Source organism: Triticum aestivum, chromosome 3D (genome assembly GCF_018294505.1).
Source record: "Triticum aestivum cultivar Chinese Spring chromosome 3D, IWGSC CS RefSeq v2.1, whole genome shotgun sequence".
Classification (NCBI taxonomy): Eukaryota; Viridiplantae; Streptophyta; class Magnoliopsida; order Poales; family Poaceae; genus Triticum; species Triticum aestivum.
The window spans coordinates 56,422,617-56,443,387 of NC_057802.1; the positions used below are offsets into that span (position 1 = coordinate 56,422,617).

The 20,771-nt window shown below is 46.1% G+C and overlaps 1 protein-coding gene and 1 long non-coding RNA gene across 3 annotated transcripts; one reads left to right on the top strand and one right to left on the bottom strand.

Annotated features, from left to right (window-relative positions):
* Window positions 1-13,898: 13,898 nt before the first annotated feature.
* LOC123074112 (uncharacterized) lies at window positions 13,899-14,817 on the bottom strand. Its single transcript, XM_044497047.1, has one exon. It carries the CDS (start codon window positions 14,752-14,754, stop codon window positions 14,158-14,160), a length of 597 nt encoding a protein of 198 aa, XP_044352982.1. The 5' UTR covers window positions 14,755-14,817; the 3' UTR covers window positions 13,899-14,157.
* Window positions 14,818-15,428: 611 nt separating this feature from the next.
* Window positions 15,429-19,244, top strand: LOC123077377 (uncharacterized). Of its 2 annotated transcripts, XR_006436610.1 has the most exons (6): window positions 15,429-15,553; window positions 16,373-16,470; window positions 16,778-17,156; window positions 17,799-18,026; window positions 18,568-18,703; window positions 18,821-19,244. It is a non-coding gene; the product is annotated as an uncharacterized lncRNA (long non-coding RNA). The 2 variants fall into 2 exon arrangements; XR_006436609.1 differs by having other exon boundaries at window positions 17,799-18,703.
* The last annotated feature ends 1,527 nt before the right edge of the window (window positions 19,245-20,771 follow it).

Consider the following 20,771-nt stretch of genomic DNA (forward strand, 5'->3'; position numbering starts at 1 on the left):
TATATAGTACGTAGCGTCGACAAAGCACGGAGATAAGAGAGGACACTTCTCTCTATTAATTAGCTAGCTAACACAATATATGAAACACCTAAATTAACCCCCCCAAACCCCTAAACCACCCCCTTTCAAAAAAAAACAAAAACCTCAGCTCCTGCCAGGTGCTGACGCGTGGATGCCTATTGGTCCCGGTTGGTGGCACCAACCGAGACCAAAGGCCCTCCTGCCTGGGCTCCCCGCACCGGCCACGTGGACGGCCTTTAGTTCCGGTTCGTGTAAGAACCGGGACTAAAGGGCTAGGGCATTAGTAATGACCCTTTAGTCCCGGTTCCTGAACCGGGACTAAAGGCCCTTATGAACCGGGGTAAAAGCCCTGTTTTCTACCAGTGAAAAAAACAACACGGAACTATTTTTCAAAATATTGTACAACTATACCTAACATGACAAAAATTATAAATACTTATTTCAATTTCTTTTATGCCGGAATCAGAATATACTTCGGACATGCACACAAAATGTAGTTAAATCTGGTAGATCCCTCTGTAGGGTATATCTGCTAGGCGATTAGGCTTGATGGTAACAGGAGGCAAGGAATTACCCAGGTTTGGGCCCTCATGATCAAGATAATATCCTACTCCTACTCGTGTATATTATAATTGGGGTGTGTACAACGTACATGTGAATATCAAGGGATTGTTATGTGTCTATCGATGAGTCTGACCCTGGCTTATATAACACACCGGGGCTCCTAGGGTTACGAATCCTAGTCGTCTATGTCGGTGGAGTCAAAGTCCTCCACGTCTCCCGTATCTTCAGCTACCTCAAATCTTTCGGAGTCTTAGTATAATGCATCATGGGCTGTGCAATGCAGTCTAGCACGGGACCGACCTACGGGTCCTCAGCCCGACCCACCAGGTGAGGAACCGATGTGGTGAGAGACCCCTGGGCGAGGACACTGCCAGTAGATGATAAGTTCCAACGTATTTATATTTTTTTATTGTTTCATGCTATTATAGTATCAATCTTGGATGTTTATTACGCAATTATATATCATTTTTTGGACTAACCTATTAACCTAGTGCCAGTTGCAGTTTTTTTTGTTTATTTTTGGCTTTCAGGAAATCAATATCAAACAGAGTCCAATCGGAGGAAAAACTTTGGATTAATTTTTTCTGGACCAGAAGAGACCCTGGATGGTTTGGGAGTCCAATCGGAGGAAAAAGGGAGAAGACCTGACAAAGCCACGAGGGAGCGACAAGCTCAGGAGGCGCGCCCGAGGGGGTGGGCATGCCCCCGCCCCCCACGCTTTGTGGGCCCCTCGTGGCACCTCTTCACGTAATTCCGCCTCTATAAATTCTCAAATATTCCCCTGACATGAGAGAGCCACCCGAAATACTTTTCCCCGCCGCAAGTTTCTGTTCTCGAGAGATCTCATCTGGAGGCCTTCTCCGGTACTCTGCTGGAGGGGGAATCGACCGCGGAGGGGCTTTACATCAACCATGCTGCCCTTTCGATGATGTGTGAGTAGTTTACCACAGACCTACGGGTCCATAGCTAGTAGCTACTCCCTCCGTTCCAAAATAGATGACCCAACTTTGTACTAAAGTTAGTATAAAGTTGGGTCATCTATTTTGGAACGGAGGGAGTAGATGGCTTATTCTCTCTTTGATTTTTAATACAATGTTCTCCTCGATGTTCTTGGAGATCTATTCGATGTAATCTTTTTTTGCGGTGTGTTTGTTGGGATCCGATGAATTCTGCGTTTATGATCAGATTATCCATGAATATTATTTGAGTCTTCTCTGAACTCTTTTATACATGATTATTATAGCTTTGTATTTCTCTCTTATCTACTGATTTGGTTTGACCAACTAGATTGATTTTTCTTTCAATGGGAGAGTGCTTTGTGATGGGATTAATCTTGTGGTGATTTATATCCCAGTGACACAAGAAGACAAGACATGTATTTGTATTGTTGCCATTAAGGATAAAATGATGGAGTTTATTCATATTGATTGAGTTTACTTTGTTTACATCATGTCATCTTGCTTAAGGCGTTACTCAGTTCTTTATGAAATTTAATACTCTAGATGCATACTGGATACCGGTCGATGCGTGGAGTAATAGTAGTAGATGCAGGCAGGAGTCGGTCTGGTCTCGGACGTGATGCCTATATACATGATCATTGCCTTGGATATCGTCATGATTATTTACTTTTCTATCAATTGCTCAACAATAATTTGTTTACCCACCGTATGCTATCTTCAAAAGAGAAGTCTTTAGTGAAAATTATGGGCCCCGGGTCCATTTTTATCATATATTAAAACCAAATATACCTTGTTGTAATTTTATTTTATGTTTTTGTTCTATCGGCTGAGATTTTATTCCCGTTACCTTGAACCCCTTTCACGCACTGTAACAGGCATCGTACGATTGCCTGCCCGCTCGAAACTTCCCCACGATACCTCCTTACTTTGCTCTCGATATTGTCTTAAATTTCCATTCGAGAGTTACTTTCTGCCACCTTCCCCGATGTTATCAACCAGATAGTCAACCGTTCAGAGGTCTGTTATTCCGAAGTTACCCCTTGTCCTTCGTAAGTACGATGGAGTTCCCGAAGAAAGGATGCCAGCTTCATCATGATTACCTTAAGCATGAAAAATGAAGACATCAACGTAACGGATCAACTTCTTCGAGAAGAGCAACCAAGACCGAGAAGATTCGTTAGAATTCCGTAACCAGAACTTTTCCCCTTACTCTACCTCTTAAATCTCGGGACGAGATTTCTTGTAGTGGAGAAGAATTGTGACGCCCGGATAATCAAGCTACAGTAACCTCTGCTAATGATGCCACATCACCTCGATTACTGTTGCTAATCTCGCGTTAGTTCGAAACCGATTCAAATTCAAATTCAAAATAAAGGCAAACCTCAAAAGTTTTCAAATATTAAAACCAAAATGTTCGGGTTGTGCCAGTTAATGCATAGGTGATTAGGGTGAAGAAACCACATTTTTATTAAATATTTAAATTCAATAAAATAACCAAAGATTAGGGCAAAATAATTAATTTAATGCCTTTTATAAAGTTATATTAATATAACTAAATTAGTGGTGTGCCAAAATAATTATGGCAGAGGCCTAAATAGTAATACTAATTTAGGTGCTAACTTGGTATTTTATAAAACTGAAATAATAGAAACTTTAAATGAAAACAGTAAAGAAATAAAAGAAAAATAGAAAAGGAAAAGCAAGTCAAGAGAAAACAAACAAAAAAGGTAAACCCCTCTGGCCCAACTGGGCCATGACCCAGCCAGGCCGGCCCATGCCCTTGGCCTACTTAGGCCTCTGCCCCTGCAAACCCTAGGCCTTACCCACTCTCTCCCGCACGACACCCCCACTCTCCCCCGTTCCCTCCCCGCGCCGCCACCAGCGGCGCACACACACACGCCGACGCACGGAGGAGGGGTGCTCCTGTTCGATCCCGTCCTCCCGCACGCCCGCGCTATGGAAGCCGCCGCTCCGCTAGGCCGCCGCCAGCCGGCGCCGGCGCCGCGCCTTCCGGACTCCTCTGCACCCCACCTCTCCCTCGCACGGCTCCCGCCTGAGCCGTGGCCTCGCCTCGTCGCCGACCCCATGCCGTCGCCCGTCGTCGCCAGCAACACGTCGCTGGAATGCTTCCTCGCCGGATCTCCTCCCCACCGCGCCACTGCCCACCTCGGCTCCCATTGCGGTGCGCGCACGCGCCCGTACCGCCGCAGCATGCCGCACACTCCGGCACCGTCCTTGCCCGGCCGCGCCACCTCGCCTCCTCTCGCATGCCCCCTGGTCACGAGGATGATTCTACATGGAGTTCGGCTTCGAGGAGTAGTTAGGAGGTCCCAGGCAGGAGGCCATGCCTTTTCGATCGTTGCTACTTTTGTGCTAGCCTTCTTAAGGCAAATTTGTTTAACTTATGTCTGTACTCAGATATTGTTGCTTCCGCTGACTCGCCTATGATCGAGCAATTGTATTCGAGCCCTCGAGGCCCCTAGCTTGTATTATGATGCTTGTATGACTTATTTATGTTGTAGAGTTGTGTTGTGATATCTTCCCGTGAGTCCCTGATCTTGATCGTACACATTTGCGTGCATGATTAGTGTACGGTCAAATCGGGGGCATCACAAGTTGGTATCAGAGCCGACTGCCTGTAGGAATCCCCCTTCCAAAGTCCTTGGCCGAAGTCGAGTCTAGCCTTTACAAAACTTTTACTAACATGGCTGTGTGGCTTACGGGCCCACGTCGCCAGTGGGTGGTATTAGGATCTTTTACTCCTTGTCTATACTCTGGGACTCTGATCTCTCTCCTATTCGGGTTAAATGAATTTTGCTAAATCTAACATTAGGATCTCGTTATCACTTTCACCCGGAGAGCCCCTTATTACTGATGATCATCTGCTGCACGTGAAGACCCTGAAGATACTCTCCGCTGATAACCCGAGAACTTGTGTTCATCGCTTTTGCAATTCCCTTTCATCGATAAACTCCTATGGATAACCGCGTGTACTTGCCATTCATACAATGTTTCCCAGTTGATCTTGTTATTACAAGATACCCCGAAATTATCTCTGTTGTTCCGAGAATCCTTGAACTTACTGCCTTGCTGTTCTTTGTCACCTGAATACCCCTACGGATAATTCTCGCACTTACCGAGTATCCGCTCATCCCCAGTTGAATTCAAGTATATCACAAAAGTGTTCAGAATACCAATCGATCTTCCGAAAATCCTCAAGAGCCTATTGCTCTTGAAATTCTTGCTTACTAGCATTATGATTAATCCCATAAGTCTCGAAATCTTATTGGCACCCTTTGTCATTATCTTTTTGAGTCCATTGATTCAATATGTTGCGAATGCTCGCAATTCTCAATCAGATCCTAGAATTCATCCTTCCGGCTCAGACATCATTTTTAACATGAGCTGGATCTCGACCAATCAAATCGTCATCGATTGTACCCCTAAGCCTACTCAACTTATCCATCCTTGATCAGAGCGTTGCTTCTACCCCCTGATTTGGAAATCATAATTCTTTTACATTTGAACTTTGAGTTAGTCAGTTGTTTCTATAATCAGATCTCCTTGCATTCTTCCTCCTCTGGTTGAGTACCGATGCTCACATCAGATCCCTTGTGGACCATCAGTTCCTTTGTTGGATTTTATCCGACAGCATCCTTCCTATTGAATAACCTTGTGAGCCTTTCCATGGGTATTTAATGCCTTTGGTAAATTGTATCATCTGCTTTGGAACAATGCTCTTCTTTCGAGCTTGTAATATTTACTCCGAAGTTTGTGGTATATGTTCCTAAGATGCCCTGATGGGTTGAACCTATGCCTTCCTTAATCTGTGTGAACCCGAAAGTTTTCCAAGGTTCATACTCCTCTGTTAATTCACCAGGTAGGTCTTCGCACTCAAATTATTTTTAATAGAGCAGTGAATGAAAGGTTATGCATTGCAGAAGTGGGAGTCGACCTTGAACCTTTGTATTCATGCCCATGGACACGATGTAGATCCTATCATGGAAGCTTCTTATAATAATAGCTATTTCCCTGGTATAATATCATCTAGTATCGGTGAATTAATTCTTTGCAATCGTGGATCCGACCATGTTTCTCCTTGATTCCGTTTCTCGTGCAAGTTTGAGCACTTGTCTTCTGCAAAGCAATACCCTAGTCCAACCTCTACCTTGATCTGTCGTCGAGTATTACCCCCTCGTATCCCGAGATTATCACGGAACTGCATAACTTCTTATGAGTTCTCCATCAAGTATTACATTCTCATTTATTCCAATTTTTCACGAGCCCCGAGTTATTAAACACTCAAGGACATCGATAACTGAATCGAGTCCGCATCACGATTAAACAACTCTTAGTAATCTCCTTTGCTTACGAGTTTGTACTCGATCACGTCATCCCTAGCCTGCTCGGCTATGTCATTATCATGCAACTTTTTAACTGTGCTATCTGGTCCTTCTTTCCGAAGCACGATTTTCGACGATGAGCTAAGCTTACGCCGACCTTCCTCGTCTTATCAATTCGCCTTGGACAACAAGCTTGGTCTCGAGTTTGTGTCCTACCCATGGTTCCAATAACCGTCTGCTTCATCATTCCTTTGACTTGATGTCGTCGCTGATTGATTGCATCCTCTTGAAACCTCTCGGCAAATGTGTCGGATCACCTTCAACACTTTGACTTCTTCCGAGATGTCAACTGTGTTCATGATAAGAAATACCCTCCTTGCCCTCGATGATTTTTATTATCCTCGTCAACACCCTTGACTTCCTTTTCATCGTGAACTTGTCCACATTATGAATACAACTTGCTCTCCAGCTAGTGTTGTGTTCTGCCCTGAATTATTACCGTCTTTTCTGTCGAGAATGTTGTGGGGATTGCTCCACCTCTTAGAAATTCTCAATATGATGATACTTCTCACCATCAACATTCTTCCTTGGTCCCGGTGTTGCTTTTAACCAGGATACCAATATGCTAACGATGTTGTTTGAGTTCTGTACTTCTATCAACCCTATTGCTTTGAAGTTAATGGTCGATATTTCATTCTTAGACCATTGGTTATCGAATCACCGTTCTAACATTGATCATTCTACCTAAGCCCATATTTCGGGTGCACCTTTCAACCAATGTTTAATTGAGTGTGTTTTCCTCGAGCATACCTCACTATATCATTTGATCTGACAAATGTTATCTCCTTGTTCACATAAGTGTGGAAATCCCTCGTTTTGGAAATCTCGAGGAATTGTCGCTGAGTCCATCAGCCACCCCCTCATCCTCTCCTTGGTTTAATGGTGAACTCTTGTTTCGGAACTCGCTTCCATAGTTCAATTCTCGAGAATCTTACAATGTCATCTCGACAATTCGTGTTGCACTTTTCTTCTCAGGCATCCTGAGTCTGAGTTATCCTGACACCAATCAGATCTGAATCTCGGTCAGATATGATGGTTGGAACATATTTCCAAGAGTTGTAACATTGGTCTATTCATGACCCGGTAAGGTGATGTCATGCCTAACACACCTGGCCGGAGCACCTATTGTTATAGTTTCCATCTTAGCAAGGTTAACCATTCTTCCATGAGGAAATTGTAAGACTTATTCTATAATTTGTTCCTGATGAATCCTCTGTATATCCAAGTCCAACCTTTGCTTGAAAACCATGTCAATGCTATCTCGAAGCATGTCTATGGTACTCTGATTTTCAACAGGAACATTTGAAGCCCAAAGCTAATTGTTTCCTGCGCAATTATCCAAACACCGCTGTATGGGTAATGTCATGAAAATTCTCTCCCGTACCTAAAGAGTTTTCTACATTATATCATGTCATGGATATCATGCTCTGCTTGTCCTTGGGAAGGATATACCCTTGAAATATGTGTTTAAACACATTTTCCTTTCCATTCTTCTGTTTAATCTGATAATCATATTTTCCTTTCCATTGTTTGGTTTAACCTTTCTGGTGATCTATATGATCTAAGCAGTAATATTCTCCTGCTTATGTAAACACCTCGGTGTACAACTCTGTCAGTAAGACCCTGTTACTATTGTTGGTGGCATTTCGGTAACCACCGATGGACGAGAACTTTGCCTAATGGTCCGCCTCGTTTCAACGAGCAGGAAATGGTTCTCTTCGTCCCTCGCCCTTGGTATCGACGATGTTGCTGACATATAACTGACCGGCTAACCTCTGACATGCCTTGCTATCATGATCGTGCAAGATGTCACCGCCCTTCCTACTTTTAACCCACATGGTGGGCCCATAACCCACAGTTCCACAGGATCAAAACCTGACTCTCCTGTGCACCCCCTGTTCCCAAATTAATTCATCGCGCGTGGCCTCGTATGTAATTCACGAGCCACCTTCAAGTCTGGTATCAGACACAATACTTATTCCCGTTGCCTTGAACCCCTTTCACGCCCTGTAACAGGCATCGTATGATTGCCTGCCTGCTCGAAACTTCCCCACGATACCTCCTTACTTTGCTCTCGATATTGTCTTAAATTTCCATTCGAGAGTTACTTTCTGCCACCTTCCCCGATGTTATCAACCAGATAGTCAACCGTTCAGAGGTCTGTTATTCCGAAGTTACCCCTTGTCCTTCGTAAGTACGATGGAGTTCCCGAAGAAAGGATGCCAGCTTCATCATGATTACCTTAAGCGTGAAAAATGAAGACATCAACGTAACGGATCAACTTCTTCGAGAAGAGCAACCAAGACCGAGAAGATTCGTTAGAATTCCGTAACCAGAACTTTTCCCCTTACTCTACCTCTTAAATCTCGGGACGAGATTTCTTGTAGTGGAGAAGATTGTGACGCCCGGATAATCAAGCTACAGTAACCTCTGCTAATGATGCCACATCACCTCGATTACTGTTGCTAATCTCGCGTTAGTTCGAAACCGATTCAAATTCAAATTTAAAATAAAGGCAAACCTCAAAAGTTTTCAAATATTAAAACCAAAATGTTCGGGTTGTGCCAGTTAATGCATAGGTGATTAGGGTGAAGAAACCACATTTTTATTAAATATTTAAATTCACTAAAATAACCAAAGCTTAGGGCAAAATAATTAATTTAATGCCTTTTATAAAGTTATATTAATATAACTAAATTAGTAGTGTGCAAAAATAATTATGGCAGAGGCCTAAATAGTAATACTAATTTAGGGGCTAACTTGGTATTTTATAAAACTGAAATAATAGAAACTTTAAATGAAAACAGTAAAGAAATAAAAGAAAAATAGAAAAGGAAAAGCAAGTCAAGAGAAAACAAACAAAAAAGGTAAACCCCTCTGGCCCAACTGGGCCATGACCCAGCCAGGCCGGCCCATGCCCTTGGCCTACTTAGGCCTCTGCCCCCGCAAACCCTAGGCCTTACCACTCTCTCCCGCACGACACCCCCACTCTCCCCCGTTCCCTCCCCGCGCCGCCACCCGCGGCGCACACACACACGCCGACGCACAGAGGAGGGGTGCTCCTGTTCGATCCCCTCCTCCCGCACGCCCGCGCCTGATGGAAGCCGCCGCTCCGCTAGGCCGCCGCCAGCCGGCGCCGGCGCCGCCCCTTCCGGACTCCTCTGCGCCCCACCTCTCCCTCGCACGGCTCCCGCCTGAGCCGTGGCCTCGCCTCGTCGCCGACCCCATGCCGTCGCCCGTCGTCGCCAGCAACACGTCGCTGGAATGCTTCCTCGCCGGATCTCCTCCCCACCGCGTATCGTCCCCGTCCACCGCCTCGACAACCGCTGCCCCGTGCCCTACGCCTCGCCGGTGAGGCCCTCGGCCTCTGCCTCTCCTCCTCTCTCCCTCGTACGCCCCGACGTCCATGCCCGTGGACCTCTCCACGCCCCTGCTCCCCGCCGCGGCTCGCCGCGCCCGCCGCGCCATTGCCCACCTCGGCTCCCGTTGCGGTGCGCGCACGCGCCCGTACCGCCGCAGCATGCCGCACACTCCGGCACCGTCCTTGCCCGGCCGCGCCACCTCGCCTCCTCTCGCATGCCCCCTGGTCACCCGCCGTGCCCGCGCGCTGCCTCACCTCGCCTAGCCTCGGCACTACCGCCTCAGGCGGCCGGCGTCGCCGTGCCCGTGGCCGGCGGCTCCCCCCCTTCGATCTAGGCGTATGCCCAATCGGGCTGGGCGCGAGCGCCCGTAACCCACACGCCCGCTAAGGCGACTGTGCCAATGACAAGTGGGGCCCGGCACAGAACAGTAAAAAAAATGATGATAAAAAAATAAAAAGATAATAATAATAAAAATAATAAATTAATTAATAAAAATTAATAAATAAATAAAGAAAGAAAATAAAAATAAAATAAATTTAATTAATTAACTAAATTAATTAAGTTAATTAATCCTATTTAAATTAATCTAGTTAGTTAGTTAGTTTAATTAAACAGTAGTTAATTAGCTAACAGCCCTGACAGGTGGGACCTACCTGTCAGGTTGACCAGGTCAACGGTCAACGTTGACTGCTGACGTCAGCATGACCTCATGCTGATGTCATAAATCCAAATTTCGAATTAAATTAAATTCCAGAAATTATTAAATTCTTTTGAAAATCATATCTTTTAATCCGTAACTCGGATGGAAATACTTTGTACATGAAAGTTGCTCAGAACGACGAGACGAATCCGGATACGCAGCCCGTTCGTCCACCACACATCCCTAACCTATCGAACTCGCAACTTTCCCCCTCCGGTCCGTCTGTCCGTAAACGCAAAACATCGGGAATACTTTCCCGGATGTTTCCCCCCTTCGCCAGTAGCACCTATCCCTATGTTAGGTCACCCCTAGCACAACGTATCGCCGCGTCTTGCTTTGTGTTACATTTGATTGCTCTGTTATTTATTGTGTTCCCCTCCGTTACTTCTTTCCGGTAGACTCCGAGACCGCTGCCGATGTTCGTGTGTTCGACTACATCGAAGACGACCCCTCCTACTTGCCAGAACAACCAGGCAAGCCCCCCCCTTGATCACCAGATATCGCCTATTCTTCTCTATACTACTTGCATTAGAGTAGTGTAGCATGTTACTGCTTCCCGTTAATCCTATCCTGATGCATAGCCTGTCATTGTTGTTACAGTTGTTACCCTTACCTGCTATCCTACTGCTTAGAATAGGATGCTAGTTTATTCCATCAGTGGCCCTACACTCTTGTCCGTCTGCCATGCTATACTACTGGGCCGTGATCACTTTGGGAGGTGATCACGGGTATATACTATATACTTTATATACATGACACATGTGGTGACTAAAGTCGGGTCGGCTCGAGGAGTACCCGCAAGTGATTCTGATGAGGGGGCTGAAAGGACAGGTGGCTCCACCCCGGTAGAGGTGGGCCTGGGTTCCTGACGGCCCCCGACTGTTACTTTGTGGCGGAGCGACATGGCAGGTTGAGACCACCTAGGAGAGAGGTGGGCCTGGCCCTAGTCGGCGTTCGCAGATACTTAACACGCTTAACGAGTTCCGGGTATTTGATCTGAGTCTGGCCATTTGGTCTATACGCACTAACCATCTACGCGGGAGTAGTTATGGGTATCCCGGCGTCGTGGTATCAGCCGAAGCTCTTCTTGACGTCAGCGACGGAGCGGCGCGCGCCGGATTGGACTGGAACGCCTGCTAGGCTAGGTCTGCTTCCGGCCGCCCTCGCAACGTGCAGGTGTGCAATGGGCGATGGGCCCAGACCCCTGCGCGCATAGGATTTAGACCGGCATGTTGACCTCTCTGTTGAGCCTAGGTGGGGCTGCGACGTGTTGATCTTCCGAGGCCGGGCATGACCCAGGAAAGTGTGTCCGGCCAAATGGGATCGAGCGTGTTGGGTTATGTGGTGCACCCCTGCAGGGAAGTTTATCTATTCGAATAGCCGTGTCCCTCGGTAAAAGGACGACCCGGAGTTGTACCTTGACCTTATGACAACTAGAACTGGATACTTAATAAAACACACCCTTCCAAGTGCCAGATATAACCCGGTGATCGCTCTCTAACAAGGCGACGAGGAGGGGATCGCCGGGTAGGATTATGCTATACGATGCTACTTAGAGGACTTCAATCTACTCTCTTCTACATGCTGCAAGATGGAGGCTGCCAGAAGCGTAGTCTTCGACAGGATTAGCTATCCCCCTCTTATTCTGGCTTTCTGCAGTTTAGTCCACTGATATGGCCCTTTACACATATACCCATTGCATATGTAGTGTAGCTCCTTGCTTGCGAGTACTTTGGATGAGTACTCACGGTTACTTTTCTCCCTCTTTTCCCCTGTCTATGCCTGATTGACGCAACCAGATGCTGGAGCCCAGGAGCTAGAGATCCCGAGGATGATTCTACATGGAGTTCGGCTTCGAGGAGTAGTTAGGAGGTCCCAGGAAGGAGGCCTTGCCTTTTCGATCGTTGCTACTTTTGTGCTAGCCTTCTTAAGGCAAATTTGTTTAACTTATGTCTATACTCAGATATTGTTGCTTCCGCTGACTCGCCTATGATCGAGCAATTGTATTCGAGCCCTCGAGGCCCCTGGCTTGTATTATGATGCTTGTATGACTTATTTATGTTGTAGAGTTGTGTTGTGATATCTTCCCGTGAGTCCCTGATCTTGATCGTACACATTTGCGTGCATGATTAGTGTACGGTCAAATCGGGGGCGTCGCAAGAGTCCAATCGGAGGAAAAAGGGAGAAGACCTGACAAAGCCACGAGGGAGCGACAAGCTCGGGAGGCGCGCCCGAGGGGGTGAGCATGCCCCCGCCCCCCATGCTTTGTGGGCCCCTCGTGGCACCTCTTCACGTAATGCCGCCTCTATAAATTCTCAAATATTCCCCTGACATGAGAGAGCCACCCGAAATACTTTTTCCCCGCCGGAAGTTTCTGTTCTCGAGAGATCTCATCTGGAGGCCTTCTCCGGTACTCTGCTGGAGGGGGAATCGACCGCGGAGGGGCTTTACATCAACCATGCTGCCCTTTCGATGATGTGTGAGTAGTTTACCACAGACCTACGGGTCCATAGCTAGTAGCTACTCCCTCCGTTCCAAAATAGATGACCCAACTTTAAAGTTGGGTCATCTATTTTGGAACGGAGGGAGTAGATGGCTTATTCTCTCTTTGATTTTTAATACAATGTTCTCCTCGATGTTCTTGGAGATCTATTCGATGTAATCTTTTTTTGCGGTGTGTTTGTTGGGATCCGATGAATTCTGCGTTTATGATCAGATTATCCATGAATATTATTTGAGTCTTCTCTGAACTCTTTTATACATGATTATTATAGCTTTGTATTTCTCTCTTATCTACTGATTTGGTTTGACCAACTAGATTGATTTTTCTTTTAATGAGAGAGGTGCTTTGTGATGGGATTAATCTTGCGGTGATTTATATCCCAGTGACACAAGAAGACAAGACATGTATTTGTATTGTTGCCACTAAGGATAAAATGATGGAGTTTATTCACATTGATTGAGTTTACTTTGTTTACATCATGTCATCTTGCTTAAGGCGTTACTCAGTTCTTTATGAAATTTAATACTCTAGATGCATACTGGATAGCGGTCGATGCGTGGAGTAATAGTAGTAGATGCAGGCAGGAGTCGGTCTGGTCTCGGACGTGATGCCTATATACATGATCATTGCCTTGGATATCGTCATGATTATTTACTTTTCTATCAATTGCTCAACAATAATTTGTTTACCCACCGTATGCTATCTTCAAAAGAGAAGTCTTTAGTGAAAATTATGGGCCCCGGGTCCATTTTTATCATATATTAAAATCCAAATATACCTTGCTGTAATTTTATTTTATGGTTTTGTTCTATCGGCTGAGATTTAACTAAATCATAGTCAAGTGACATAATGTGTACCAAAATAAGACTTGATGGATCTCATAAGATCTCACGATTATTATTTACCAAGACATAACCAAGTCTCATTTCACTAAGATTTAGCAACTGTTGGAAAAAACCAGACGCGGAAGTAGAGAGAGAGAGAGAGAGAGGCGCAGCCGCCGCAATGGAAGGCGATGTACGTGTATGTGGCGAGACGGGCGCGCGAAGGCTGCTCTCGCGTCGAGCACAGTGTCGCGGCCGCGCGTACGTTGCTGGCGTCCCCGCTGGTGCTGGACACCCGCAACGCCGCGGGCCGGTACACCTTGTTGCATTCTACGTACTTGGATATGATTGTTGGCTGTATGCCTCTTTACATCAAAATATAGCTACTTCGTGCGTTGCACTTGCACTACTTACTATACCGCTAGGACGTTTTGGAGTAGTGCATGGATGCACCTGCGAACAAGTTTTGCCATCTTTCGTGACTATGAATCAAAAAAGTTCTGAAGCTCACGGCACGTCAATGATGATTTATCGATCATGCATGTAACTGACAAAAGGGGTCGAGTTTAAAGAAGATTATAGAAATAAGTTACAGTGGTAGCTAGTACAAACTACAGACCGTTGAACGTACGTGCAGTGCAGTTCTGCCAGCGTTCGTCTAATCTTTGAGCACGTTCGTCTACACCGTAATCACAGATCAACATAGCATCTGAAACTTGATCAACGTAAAGCCGAGGCCGTGAAGAAGTCCATTCGGGCATGCAGGTATGGATGAACAAAACAGAGAAGAGAGATTGGTGATTGCAATGCCGCACGCGCGATCATCCATGCAGAAGCATACATGCGTCGGAGTACTGGGCCACAATGGCCGGTCGCATCCGCTCCACCGCGGCCTCCGCCATGGCCAGATCGTCATTCGCGCGGCGCAGGAGCTGCTCTGCCGCGGGTGCCCAGGCGTAGGCGACTGCTCGCGGCGATGGCGGCCTGAGCATGACGTGGAAGACGCCGACGGCCGCATGGCCGTGCGACTTGGCGGAGTGTAGCCACTGCAGCGCCGTCTCCGCGTGGCGGGCAGCGTCAGCGCGGTGGAGTTGCCACCTGTCCCACCAGCACGGCGTGTTGGCTTGGAGACCGATGTGCGCAACGCAGAGGGAGAAGACGTTGCCCAGTACGGCGTGGAACCTGCTGATGCGCTTGATCCGGCCGATGGCGAGGTCGATGATGAGGCCGCCTGCTGAAGCGCCCTGGCCGGTGTTGGGCAGGGGATGCACGCCCGGGCGGAATCTGCGACAGTCCTCGGCGGCCAGGCGGTACTGCTGGCGGGCGCCATTGATGGCCTCGACTACTGCATTCGTCTCGTTGATGTAGGTGAAGCTGCGAGCCGACGCCTTCGCGGCCATGTTCCTCCACTGCTCCATTGCCGGCGTCGGTGCGCGGGCTCTCTCTCTCCCCCCCTCTCTCTCTCCGTGACGCTCAGCTATTGTTACGTGTGCTTGTGCTTCTCGTGGTCAGCTGAGGCTATTTGTAGCGCAGCACCCGCCGGCCGGCGAGGTAGTTTCTGGAGACGGTGGGATTTACGGTGTGGGGCCCTGCAGGATGCACCACACACCCAAGTGAAACTGTCGTTGTCACGCTGAATCATCTCGGTCCCACGTAAGAATCCATCACCGGGGTACGAGTAGCAAGCTAACCTGCTTCTTGCCCACTGAACCTCTGCTCCCATCTACGGCAGACCCACATGTCAGCGAGCATGTTGTGTGATGGCACTAGTAGATTGCTAATACTCCCTTGGTTCGGAAATACTTGTCTTAGAAATAGATGTATCTATAACTAAAACAAGTCTAGATACAACCATTTCTAGGACAAGTATTTTGGAACGGAGGAAGTACTACCTATAATGGGGGTAACATAGGTAGTAACATCACACATATCTTTATCTTTATCTTTACCTACTAATAAAGCACTTATCGGTTCTGCCCGCTCACCTGGTCTTTTGCAAAAAGGCCCTCCTTGTTTCTTGAAGTTGAACCCGCAGTCCCTTCGTAAGTAATCTGAGAAAACGTTCGTTTTTACACAAAAGCCCCAGTCGTTCGGTGTATTCAACCCGCAGTGCCCTTCCTTCCCTCCCTCTCCTCCCCCGTTTCATCTTCACCGAGTCCAGCAGCTCGACGAGCGCTCGGCAGCGGCGGCGGAACCCCGACGGCGACGGCGGCCCAGGTAAGCTTCTCTTCGTCCCCGCACCCTCGCTCCACCCCGTCTCCTCCCCGCACGTCCGCTCCCGCGCCCCCTCGTGTTCCCCTCCCATGGCGCCTCCTCCCTCCCTCCCACCAGCGCCCCCCTCCCATGGCGCGCGCCCCCTCTGTCACCATCCCTCGATCCAATCCATTCCAGGCCATATCAATCGCACCACCAGCTGACAACTACGACATCGACGTCGACAGCATCGACAGGAACCCAGCGGCGATCCCCTCCGCCCCTCTCCTCCGCGCCGCATCGGAAACCCCAGCCGTCTGCCGTGCGATCTTCCCCACGAGGCAAGGCGTCGTTGGTGAGGTGTTGGATCATGGATGAGATGGAAGAGAAAGGGGATCGTGGCTACTGCTTACTATCGATTTGGAGGGGGAAAATTCAGATAGAGGAAACATTGCGGTGCTGCTGCAGGCTATCTCTGAAAAAATTGTGGTGCCGCTGCTGCAGGCTATCTCTGAAGAAAACAAGCGAGTGAAGTTGTTCGAGAGAAACACATTGTGTTTTTGGGATGTGTTTTTTGCTTTGCTTGCTACATGGTAGATGATGTTCAGGGAGATATTACAAACTGCTTGATGTTGCTACTGTATTGATTAGAAGCTGCTAGATTTCTTGATCCCAAGTATACTTGCTTATCCGTGGTATAATGGAAAATAGCCTAACCGTTGGACCTTTAGTTTATTAATTTTCTTGTTTGTTCTTGCTACACATGCGCAAGTCAATGGCCGATCACTTCTTTATATGCGATCCCGAGCTGATGTGAAGGTCCTATGTTTTCTTGATTGGCAGGGAGGTGAGCAGGAGGAGGACCAGAGGTCAGGGAGTGTTTGGTTTCAGGGAGATCGTTGGGGAGGAGTTCATGACCATGTTCCTGTCAGTTTTTAGCAGTATGGTTCAGTGACTCGTAATTACTTTGTCAAACCCACATATTCATGTCTTGATACGCATTTTCATTTTTGGTTATCTGTGAGAATGTTTAGTATATAGAGAAGTTGTTCCATGGAGCAGCTAAACAAAAAAAATACTTTTCATTTGTGATAGTTTGCGATATGCAGTGATAGATATATCGAAGTTTGTAATGGCTCATGGCCAAACATATGAAACTGTTCTTGATACTCTTTTTTCTTTTTCTTAATATCATCATATATATATATATATACAAATTAGAAACTTTCTAACATCTGCATATTTCAGGTTTAGGAGGATGTAGAGAGAACGGTGTTCATACAATTCAGTGCAGCATCAACAGACGTGTTCCTAAATTTTGATGATTATTAGAGAGAAAGAGAGATGATATGGTGACCGAAAGTCTATGTGTTTGTGTCGTGTACGTGTCGGGCAGTGGTAGATTAAACATATTATGTAATGGGACTTGGCAAGGGATAGAGACTGGCATGATTTTTTTTCTGAGCAGCAAATTGGCGCAACCCTTCGTGATTTTTGAAGTTTGGACAGAGTTATGAACCATTCGCCGCCTAATCTGTAGATTATTTCTAGGATCAATATGGTGGCCATCAGGGTTCCCATCACCGTGCATGCCAAGCTTGAGCTCCTCAAGAATGCCACCAAGCTGGTATGCTTCTCATATCTTCCGTCCTTTATTTAGCCTTTGCAAATCTGCATTCAGTTTATAGCATCAGAAGAACACTAACCCAATCTAGCGTCATACAGTAATCGTCATTGTTATGGATACAAGAAAGCATAGATATTTTCTTAGGCAGTATCTGAGCATTATTGGCTTGTGATTGTGGCCAAGCATAAACTGACATAATGACATCTTTCAGCAAAAGTCTGTAGTGCTTCAAGTCTGGAAGTTGATACTTTAAATTTAACAACTGATTCGTGTTGTGGTGCTTCAAGTCTGATTGCTCCGTGTTTGATTCAAGGCTTAGTTCCTGTTAAAATAGTATACCTGGTCCAGTTACATATAATTCGTGTTCTGCATTATATTAACTACTCAAAAAAGGGCATGCTTGGTTGAGTAACCCCAGGTAAAAGGTGGCTGCTATAAAAACTGTGGCAAACAAAATGACCACGAGCTTGGAAAATAAGTTATGTTTCTCCTGATTTGATTCAAGTTTGAAATATTCATAGATGCTACACTTCAGTCCGTAAATGATAAAAAAAGCTAGGAATGATCTTTTAGTCAGTTTTGTGTCAATGAGTAAATCAGTGCTCGTCCTCTGAGATTGAGCATCTATTTTATTTCCCATAGGCGTGTAATGGATGATGGCTGATGCAACGGTGGAGGAGGCATATTGATGTCAGTTTGAAGCAAATCAGGAGAACGCCGCCATCGGTTAGGTTGCCAGGTGAAGGAATTGCAGCGGACTGGTGGCAAGGCTTTTCAACTCACCACCGTTTGAGTTCATCATCTGTCGCTACTGCACCCACTCAGCCGTATCCATGTTTGCATATTCTCCAGCCCGTTGAATAATCCACGGTAAGTGGTTAGGAGCTACATATTTTCCACTTTTGCCATGTTTTATACACCGAACTGATATATTCTTTGACATGAAACTAGATTCCGATCTTCTGGTCTTGCCTACTGTTTACTTATTCAAATTGATTCAGTTTTCTGTTTGTATGCATTAGTCATATTATAAGTTGTTGCACGCTGCCGCAAGCTGCCCGGAGCCACGCAACCTCTGTCCTAATGGCACGACATCACTTACAATTCTGGCTCCACTTCCTCTAGGCAGCATAGTCGTTTAAACCCATAATATGAGAGACAGTTTAGCTCCCCGATGGTAGTTGGATGCTGCTATGGAGGAATAAAAGGAACATTGTGATTATAGGCACATTTTGAATAATAGCAGGAAGGAGCTGCTGGAACTAACTAATGCTAGAAAGTAATTTCTTGATCTATTTACTCGAGTAGTTGTTGAGGTAAAGGAATATGGTTTTTGGGCCCAAGTAGCATTTACATTAATAGTGATTTTTGTGAGAAGAAAAATATTATAGGCTGATTCCTATTGTTATAGTACCAACTTATCTCAGAAACAGAGAAGCACCAAGCTGGACTGCTGGCCGAGGAGATGCATATGTGGGCACTTTCTGCTGGCCAAGTTCAGAAGCAAATTAACTGCTTATATTTACATAAGAAACAGAGAGAAAATGGTAAAGAACTTAGCAAAAAATGGTATTTGAGGCTTATAATGTGTTGCACTTTCTGCTGTAACACATCCACTGTTTAGTGTGTTTTAAAGTAGCTTTATCCTATTTTCGCTTGAACAGAAAGGAGAAAGAAATGTCTAAGAAGCCAAAGGTATTGCTGCAGCTGATATGTCGCCTACTCCTTTGGATACCATTCATATCGTACTTAACTCAGTGAGCAAATTGAGGACTACGGTTATCTTCCATGTCTGTGAAATAACTGCGATAGTTTCATAACACCAAATGGTCCAGAGTGCATCCAATACATGGTCAACAACACCGCTGATTTTCACGAAACCGATAATATTACTGGTCAGTGTAGATATGGGTTTTCTAATTTCGTCAAATGCAGCTATGTTATACTAACAACCTGTGTTTGCATGTCCTAATTTATGTCTGCAAAAGCTGTATCTTTTGTTGAGCTATATTATGTGTATGTACGTGCATGTTGCACATAGATGTTATTTGGCATGCATGAATTCTAATTTTAATTTAAAGTTAGGCACGCCTAATCTCACACACCACAAAATTTCCTTACTGCGCACTACATCTTTTATCTCCAATTTGGATAGTCTAAGCAATAACTCTTTAGTCTGATTTATCTTCAAAAGTTTGCTAGAGGCAATAGATGACCTTCTGGTTTTTCTTCAATGATTTTTTAGAGTGCAATAGTATGAACTGATTTCCCCATCAGCGTTGTATTTTCTTTTGTCTGATAGATTCTATAGTCATGTACTTCCTTTCATGTGCCCATGTTTGTCGTTATATGTGCCTTTCTTGTTGAGCTCTATTTGGATGAACTTTTGTTGTTGTGGAATGTGGCTACATGGACATGAACGAACATTTTAATCTAACCTCGTTTGAGATGTTCTTTTATGCTTAACTCAGGGACTCAGCTTTGCGTGGTCAGTGATGACAATCGACAGCGTCTCTGTTAAAAATTATTCGTAATTACTAGCAGCATTCCATAATTTGTATCGCGCTGTTCTTTTTTTTTTTTTTTTTGAGGAAAGGCTTGTATCAGGCTGTCCTGGTGTGGCGACCTACAAAGGACAAACAGGGTCGGTCATCACCAAAGATGAAAACATTGTCGAGCCTTACTTTTTGCAAGTTGCCTTATTTCTATTACTTTTAGAGGAAAGATAGCAATTTCAGTCATTACAGTCCTGTTGCATGAACACTGCTAGATCACAGTGCATCAAGATCATAATTGCTACAATCAAAGTTTACATTGGCCTTATTTATGACGTTTGCAAAAAAATGTATTAAAAAAGCTGCATAATGGCACATGGAGCAATTTATACTTAATATTTCGCCCGGTGCAACGCACGGGTATTTGTACTAGTCTAGATAAAATAGATGATGTGACAAGCAATAAATGAAGAAAAAGAGGCATGTGGTAACATAGCTAGTTACTACTGGTATGAATAACATCACACATATTAAGGCAAGATGAGTCTATGGCCTAATAAATAAAGTATTGCATGTTACCACACATATGTTACTTCCCACTATAAAGGCAGTAACATAGAGTAGTAAGAGCAACTCTAGCAGACCCCGCAAAACGCCCCGACCCGTAAAATAACCGCCAAAATGCGGGTCGGGACGGAAAAACCAGTCCGATCAGACCCCGCATCCCGCCCCGTCCCACAAAAATTTTTAGGGGGCGCGGCAAAATCCCGACCCCAACCCGGAGAACGCGGGTTTCCCCCTCGCGGCTGCGGTGCCCTGCATATAAGCGGAAGCGGTTGGTGGGGGGACATTTCATCCCGCGCTTTTTGTCACCAACCACCTCTCCTCTCCCCCCTCGCGCCGCCGCCGGCCGCCGCCCAAGATTCCGGCGAAAGCAGCCGGCAGGAGCACGCCGGAAGGCCGCCATGCGCACGAGGCCTCCCCTCCCTTCCCCCCCTGCGTCGGCGGGCCGCCGGATTTGTAGATCTAGGACACTTCATCGTGGGCCGCCGGATTTGGCTTTTTCCGGCCGCCGATTGCTACTCCAAGCGATGGAGTGGTCGGGAGCCTCTCCCGCAGC